This window comes from Galeopterus variegatus, unplaced genomic scaffold, assembly GCF_000696425.1.
Source record: "Galeopterus variegatus unplaced genomic scaffold, G_variegatus-3.0.2 Scaffold300, whole genome shotgun sequence".
Taxonomy (NCBI): Eukaryota; Metazoa; Chordata; class Mammalia; order Dermoptera; family Cynocephalidae; genus Galeopterus; species Galeopterus variegatus.
In genome coordinates, this window is record NW_007726411.1 from 486500 (window position 1) to 494601 (window position 8102).

The following is an 8102-nucleotide window of genomic DNA, read 5'->3' on the forward strand; positions in this document are numbered from 1 at the left end:
GCCTTCAAAACCTGATTTTCAATAGGGTCTATTCTAGTTAAGTGGGGCAGCAATCTGATGAGATAGGACCTCTGAAAACATGTCCCCAAAACTTTGGGCCTCCTATCGATCCTAGGTGGGGCAGCAATCTGATGAAATAGGACCTCTGAAAACATGTCCCCAAAACTTTGGGCCTCCTATCGATCCTACTAGTCCTTACATTCTCTGAGCTAAATTTCTAGTTTATTTCAGGATTGCTGCTACTAGGCTGGATGGATGTTCTCCTCTAAAGTGTATCCAGGGGACCTCCATGCCGTAAGTCTGGAGGGTGCTGTGAGAGTTCTCCAGTGCTCTGGGAAGAGCAGAGCTGGAGGGCAGGTGGCACGGGCACTCCCTGTGCTCTCCCAGTGCAGGGCTCTCTGACCCCGCAGCCTCATGCTTCATCTAAACCCACAGCAGCCTGGAGAGACTCCCCTGGCAGGTGCATTTGGGGCACTCTACCCCACTTAGGGAGAAAGTCCCCAGCTATCCATGAGCAGGAACATGTTTTCCACACAGACTGGAGGTGAAGCTGGTACGGGCTGTGTGATGTGGCCCAGAGGTCCCAGACACCAGGATAGGGAATGCTGTTCCCTAGCAAGCACGATGAACCCCGGAACAGGGTGGGAAACCCAGCTATCAAGGGCACCAAGTTTCTGGTGGGTGGGATGGAATCCCCGGGAGTTTGCCCTTGGCTGGTTCTGTGGCTGGTGGCCACAGCAGAGGCATTCTTGGCATCTAGTGTCTCCCCGCGTCCCTCTGGAACCAAATGTCCTTGCTTCCAAAGAGACATTTAACTCTGGCTGGATTATTCACTTATGGATGGTTTCCCATCAGGAATCAGTGATTTGTTTCTCCATGAATTGGGGGGGAGATATGGACAAGGTCCAAAGCCATCAACCAAGTGGTGAGTGGTGTGACGGTGCCTGGGGGTCAGTGAGAGACAGACAAATGTATCTAAAGCCACACAGAATTATTGTCTACATTTTGTAAGGGGGAAAAAAAGCATGCACATACAAACACGCACACACGTGTTTGTTTCCCTGCTATCTGATGATGAGAGTACAGCTTGCTCCATGCCATCTCCTGCTGCCCTCTTTGTCACAGCCCTACTGCCCATCACAGATGGAGGGAAGGCAGCCTGTGTCTGCCAGGAGGCGGGGACGCAGATGGGCACACAGAGTGGGCACACATAGCTATGCGGTCCCACAGGACAGCAGAAGCAGAGGGGTCCCCGTGCCAGAGGGCTGGGCTACAGCTGAGACACAGGTGCCCAGAGAGCTCTCGCCTCCTCTCCTAGTGCTCTCCACAGGGCTGGGGTGAGAGCCCAAGGGTGGCTCTCAGAGCTCTCTGTCCTCTGGGCACTGCCATGCCCTGTTGTGCCTCTCCTGAGAATTTGGGCCCATGCTCCTACCAGTCAGCCAAGGTCACAGTCCTGGTTCCAGCCAGGACTCCTGGTCGGCAAGCTGAGCCTGGGTGTCCCTCAGTGTGACTGCCTTTCTTTCCCTGACGGGAAGGCAGCAGCCCCTTACCCTCATGCCCTCAAATCGTGACAGGGCTCTCAGGGGTCGGAGTGCACGCAGCGTCCGCAGTGACTTGATGGGGCCCATCTCAGCAAAGCCCAGTGTGTTTGCCACCAGGCTGATCAGTGAGACCTGCAGGAGCAAATTGGAGGTAGGAAGATGGGGACAACTCTAGAGACAGATGGCAGGACTCCTGGCCCACCTAAGACAGGCCTTCCCCATGTCCAGTCCTTATAATTCCTGGGCTGCATTGTCTTCACAGGCCCATTATGCACTGAGCCAGGCTTCCTGGAGCCCAGGAGGGTTGGGGGCGAGCCCAGATGTCCTGGCTTTTAGGCCTTTACTGAGAGCCTGCTCTGTGCACTTCACACACGTGCTCTGTAACAGCCTCGCTAACCCTGAGATGTTGGGACGCATCATCCCTGTCCTAAAGATGAGAAAACTGAGTTCTGAAGCCACCCTGCTGGTGTGGGGGAGCAGGGACACAAATCCTGGGCTTTTGGTCCCCACATGTTTTCCTTCAAGTCAAATTCTTGAGCCTGTCCCCTCCTCCCCTAAAGAAGCCTCTTTAGGGGAAGGAAGGGCAGTCCTGAGCTGAGTATGAGTGGATGGACAATCCTGGGGCATTTCCCCAAAGCTGGACTTTGCCACAGTCCGACTTCTTCAAAGGAGGAAAGCACAGGTGGCGACTTGGTGGTAATGGGATCCTCAGCTCTGTCCCCTCTGCCCCACCCCACCAGGCCATTTCCACTCTGTGGATTTTATCCTTCTAAAGCTCCATGGGCATGCGCTCCCTTCTCACTTCATGGCTGGCCTGTGATCACAGGCTGAAAACGGCCTCCTGCCTGACCTCCCAGCCGTCACCATTACCAACCCCCCTGGCACTCAGGGCAGGCCTGAGTCCCACAGCGTCCTCCCAGGCTTGGAAGCACCAGGCGGGAGGGGGCTGGGCAAAGAGGCCTGGAGAGGAAGACTCCAGAGTTGACTTCTGTGCTGCCCCCACTGCCCCCTTGGGGATGCCAGGCTGTGGGTCCCCACTCCTGGAGAGGCAGGGGCTATCTCTCAGGGGACCTCCTCTTGAGGGCAGGGCTCCAGAGCCAGTCTACCACTCAGTTCCTAACAGGCCGCCTTGCCGTCTCTGCTCTTTCCAAAGCTTGCCCCACCTGCTCTGCCCATAGTCTGCCCTTCTCAGCTGATGAGCTCTGTCCCTCCAGCTGCTCAGGCCACAGTCCTCAGCATCACCCCTGCCTCCTCTCTGTCTCTGCCGTCCCCTGTCTAACCCATCAGAATTTCCTGTTGGCTCTGCCTTCAAAATACACCAGAAGTCCAAACATTTCTCACCCCTTCTACCGCCAACACCCTGGCCAGCCCACTGTCATCACTACCCTGGATGACTGCCAGAGACTCCTAACTCTTCTCCCTGCTTCCACTTGTGCCCCTCGGCCCCCGCCTCCGTGACAGTGTACTCCTTTAAGAATGTGAGTCAGTTCATATCACCCTTCTGTTCAAAGCCCTCCAGTGCCTCCCCACTTCCTTCTAAATAAAAGCCCATGATTTTTCGAAGGCTGTACCCCTGCTCTTCCCCGTGCAATTTGGCCTCATCTCCTGCACTTCCCTCTCTTTCTGCCGCTCTGGTCTCCCTGCAGTTCCTCAAGCACACCAGGAATGCCCCCACCCACAGGGCCTTTGCACTGCTGTCCCAACCTCTGAGTGGAACATTCTGCCAGACATCTGCCTGGCGAACCTCAGCTTCCTTCAGATCTGCTCAAATGTCCCCTCAGTGGGCCCACTCTGGCCAGCCTATTTAAAGTTGTCACCTGCACCTCCCACCCCTTCCCCTACCCCGGAGTCCTGCCGCTCCTAATCCCCTTCCTTTCCCCAGTTCCTTTTTCTCCAAGGTACATATTATCTTCTAACGTTGTTGGCTCATTTATTATATTTATTGTTTGCAGTCCCCTTCTTCCACGTGGGCAGGAGTTTTTGTCTATTTTCTTCCCTGAGATCCCTAGCACCTACAATAGGGCTTGCACATAGCAGATGCTCAATGGTATTTATTGAAAACAAAAATGCATGAATTGATCCTGGAAACAGCCTCCCCCAGACTCTGAGGCCTGAGGCCACCTTTCCCATGCAGTGCGGGGTGGGGCAGCAAGGCCGGTGTCAAGGAAGCTGCATTCCAGCCCTCACTTCCCTCTGCTGGGCCTTTGGGCAATGCCCCTCCCTGCTGGAAGCCCTTGTGGGGAGCGAGGGGGGGCGAGAGAGAACACGCACGCCTTTCCCTCTTTACCCTAAAGGCTGATGCAACTCCAGAACACATGCCTTTCTCTTCTGGGCCCTGCCCTGAACCCATGGCCTTCAAAACCTGATTTTCAATAGGGTCTATTCTAGTTAAGTGGGGCAGCAATCTGATGAAATAGGACCTCTGAAAACATGTCCCCAAAACTTTGGGCCTCCAAAGGGAGCCTCAGCTGCCTTCTCCACAGGCTCATTCTCCTGTCTTGGGACTGAGCAGGGAAGCACTGACAGCTCCCTTCCCCAGACCTCAGCTCTGAGTTCCCCAGGGTGGCAGGTGGCAGGTGGTTAGGGGTGTTCTTCCCCAGAAGTCTTTGCAGACTCCCCCTGAACTGCCTTGGGGGAGTTCCTTAATAGGCACAACTTTCCAAGAAGTTGCAGGAACAGCCGGGTCAGGGCATCATCTCTGGACTGAACTGAATCCCAGTTCCTGCCATATGGCTCAACAGGGAAGCCTCAGGGGTCTTCCCCTTCATCTCAGGGAGGCTCTGAGGGCTGGGCCAGGCTGCTGAGGGCATCTAGAGCCTCCTTCCCTCTCTGCCACCCCAGTGCCCCTTGTTCCAGCATTAGCATTCCTTTGGCCACTTGAGGTGACAGAAGAGGGCCTGAATGGAGGCCCAAGGCCCTGGGTCTGTGTCTCTGTGCATACTCTGTAGCCTCTCACCCAGGCTTGGTGGCCCAGGCCGAGACCCCGGCCTCTGACTGGGGTATGGGACTGAGCAGAGGCCTGAGCCTCTTCTATAACCACATAAAGGACAGCCCTGCTGTAGTGCAAACCTGGCACTTTCTGAAAAGGCCTTCTCAGTCTGCAGGTCCTGACCTCTACTCTGTTCTGTGGGATACACCACAGAGTTACACTCCCCTGAGCCATGACTCCCTGTGCCCTCAGTGGGCACAGAGCTGCCCTGGGTCTTGTTTGTCCCCCTCTGACCGTGCTCAGGACCCCTGTTGAACCCTGCACTCATCCTGCTTGGCACCCAGCAGTGTTCTGGGGCCTGGGTAGCTATGGGGCAGGGGTTTCCTACTCCACCTGCCAACTGGGTGCTCAGAAGACATGCCAGCCTCCTGCCCCAGGCCCTTCCTGCACACACCCTGGGCGGACAAGACCTCACAGGTACCCGACTGCCAGGGAATCAGCCCAGACCCCTGAGGCAGTATTCATGGCTTTCCTACTTCTTACAGGTGACTCTAGCTCCTCTCTCATCTTCCCCAAGTGGTACCTTCTACCTGAGCCGGAGGGTCTTCCTTTCCTGCCCAGCAGCCCTTCACCAACCTTCTCCCCTGTAGCCTTTGGCTCACTCTGGCTCCTTTGTGTGGGCACGAGGTTCTGAGCTGGCTGTCCAGGTAGTGGGCCTGAAAGATGCTTTGCAGTCTGCTGTGGTGAGTGCTATACTACAGGATTAGCTGCTCACCTGTCCCTCTGGCCACCCTGAGAGGGTGAGCCCCACTCCTGCCCTGACTCCCACTCCTCCTGGACTGCTCTCGGACGGTCTGCCTCACAAGCAAGGGCCTAGGTCTCCCCCTGTTCCAGTTCCAAATGGGCAGTTCCGATGGAAGGACCCTGGTCTCCTATTTCTCCTCTTCTCCCCAAGACTGGGGGGCCCTGAAGTCTGGACCTGGGTCTCTCAGACTCATACACCTTTCTCCTCTGCCTGCCCCAAAGCCCAGCTGAATGCCTCCACTTCAGCCACTGACCCCTGCTTGGCCCTGTCATTCCATCCCCCTGCCCAGCTCCTTCTCTCACACTGGCTTTCGGTCCCCCCATCCTCTGGTCCTTTTGGGTGCCCACACTCACATCCACGATTAGGAAGTCGAGCCAGCACCAGGCGTTGGTGAAGTACTTCTTGAAGCCGTAGGCCACCCACTTGAGCAGCATCTCTAGCACGAAGACGTAGGTGAACATCTTGTCAGCGTACTCTAGCAGAACCTTGATGGTCTTCCGCTCCTCCAGGTAGATGTCCTCGAAGGCCTGCAGACAAGGTGGACAAGCAGACACGATGTCCTGACCACTACTAACTCCCCCTGCCAGAGGCCCCTTTTCTAACAATATCCACTGCCCAGGAGGGTGGGGAACAGAGGTGAGAAATGCAGTGGAGGGTGTTCCTCCCCGTCAATGCTGGACTAGATCACTGTGCCCTCTGAGGCAGGCTATGTACCACTGGCAGGTCGTGAAGTGGTCTCACGTGGTATGTGGGCAATAAGGCAGAAGGTGTGGTGAGAACCCCTGTTCCTTCACATTAAAGAGCAAGTCTCAGTTTGGGGTAGCATATCTTTGAGACCTTCCTAAAACTTGCCAATCTCCCATTTGAACAAAGAAAGAGGGGGTGCAGGCTCAGCTCATAGCCTTCTGCCGGAAAAAACATAAAACTTTGTTTTCAGTCCATTTTGTTTTTATTCTATTTACTTTGTATAGTTGTCTACTTTTCATAGGAAATAATATTGGTTTCCAATTATAATAATGATTAAGTTTCTCTTTAATATAAATATATTTAAATAAACAAAAACCAGTGAGAGTTGATCTAAAGCAGCATCTTAAATACATGACAGTAAAAGTGATGTGTAGATATGTTTAGGAAGCACAGGACTAGATAAGTCAAATCTCTTGCAATCCTCAGAGTCTAGGAGGCAAAGTTTCTAAAATGCTAGAAGTCGTATGTCATTTCTGCCTCCACCCAAATTCCTAGCCAAGAGAGAAACCCCAATGGCTCCCAGCTGCTCTTTTCCACCTCCAGCTTGTGATTTGCACCTGCTTGAGTTACTTCTGCCTGTCCAGAGTGCTCTGAGGCTCTCCATCTAGGCAAGTGAACACGTCACTGCAGGCCTTGGGGAGCTGCCTCCACCTGTCACTCCTGGGACTCCCCGTCTGACTTAAGGGCCTCTGTGAGCTACAGTGATCCAGGGGCCAGTGCTGTCAGCAGTGTCCAGGTATGTACTGCTGAGGCAAATGTACAGCTAACTGGGTCAGATTAGGCAGCACAACAGGATAATTCAGGTCTCAAAGTGGACTTTGGGAGTTGTTCAAGATAAAAAGTTGGTGCATTTTTTTCCTGATTATAAAAATGTGTGCTTCTTATAAAAGAATTAATATAAACATTTTATTATATAATTTATATATTATTTACATATTGTTATATATATAATTTATATATTATATAAAATAATATAAACATTATAAAAAAGAGAGTAAAAGGCACCCCCAGTTTCATGACACCAAAGTAAACACTGCTAACATTTAGGGGATCACTCCTTTCGACACTCACCGTTAGTGTGTGTACGTGCACTCACACACACGCACCAGTTTTATAAGATATACTAAATATTTTGCTTCGAAATTACTTTTTCCACTAAACAATCCATTGTGAACATTTATTCACTCAATAATATGAATATATACAATTATACCTATCAACCTTTTTAAAGACTGCACCATATTTTATTTGCATATACTACTATTTATTTAGCCAATGATTCTATTAATGAACATTTCAGTTGTTTCCAATTTATCCCTAGTAGAAACAACATTGCAGTGAACGATGTATCTGGTTATCTGTTAAGGGTAAATTTCTAGATTTGGGGTACCAGGTCATTGGTGTGCTTTTGATATGGATTGGGAACGGGCCCCAAGAAGGGGACATCAATTTACTGTCCATCCACAGTGCACTGAGGTGGCTCTTTCCCCACCACTCCACAAGTACTGGTGGTGTTTCTCCTTTTTTCACTTTTTCCAGCCTAATGAATGAAAATTGTGTTTTCTTACATTTTTATTTATTTTATTACTAGTGATGCTGCCATCTTTTCCTTGTATATTTGCAGTGTTTCTTTGGGAATTGCCTATTCATATCCTTTGCCTATTTTTTTTACTTGAGTGTCTGGTCTATTTGGGGACATTAACTCTTGGTTTTGATGCACTTTATCCTAGTTTGTGGTGTGCCTTTAAATCTTGTTTACTGTTATTTACCATCATAAAATTCTACACTTAATTTTCATTTATTATTATATCATTTAATATATTATACCATTTATTATAATTTTCATTTACTAAAATCTTTGGTGTCATGTTAAGAAAGCCCTTGACTATCCCAAGGCTAGACAAAAAATGACCCTTTTTTCCTTTCTTTTTTTTTTTTTTAAAGTTGTGGTTTCATTGTTTTATATTATAACTTAAAGATCTATTATATTTTGGTGATGAGTAAATATACACTTAAAACAATTTTTCAGAGGGGCTCGCCAACTGTCCCAAAACTTTACTAAATAAGCCACTTCGAATCT

At 50.8% G+C, this 8102-nt stretch overlaps 1 protein-coding gene across 6 annotated transcripts in view; it reads right to left on the minus strand.

Annotated features, from left to right (window-relative positions):
* SCN5A (sodium channel, voltage-gated, type V, alpha subunit) overlaps nt 1–8102 on the minus strand; it is a 99271-nt gene that overhangs the window by 11068 nt on the left and 80101 nt on the right. For all 6 annotated transcript variants that reach the window (XM_008567170.1, XM_008567165.1, XM_008567166.1 and 3 more), the window contains 2 exons: nt 5629–5802; nt 1551–1673 (listed from right to left, as the gene is read on the minus strand). In XM_008567170.1, coding sequence (XP_008565392.1) covers nt 1551–1673; nt 5629–5802 — 297 coding nt within the window. The remainder of the gene's footprint in view (nt 1–1550; nt 1674–5628; nt 5803–8102) is intronic.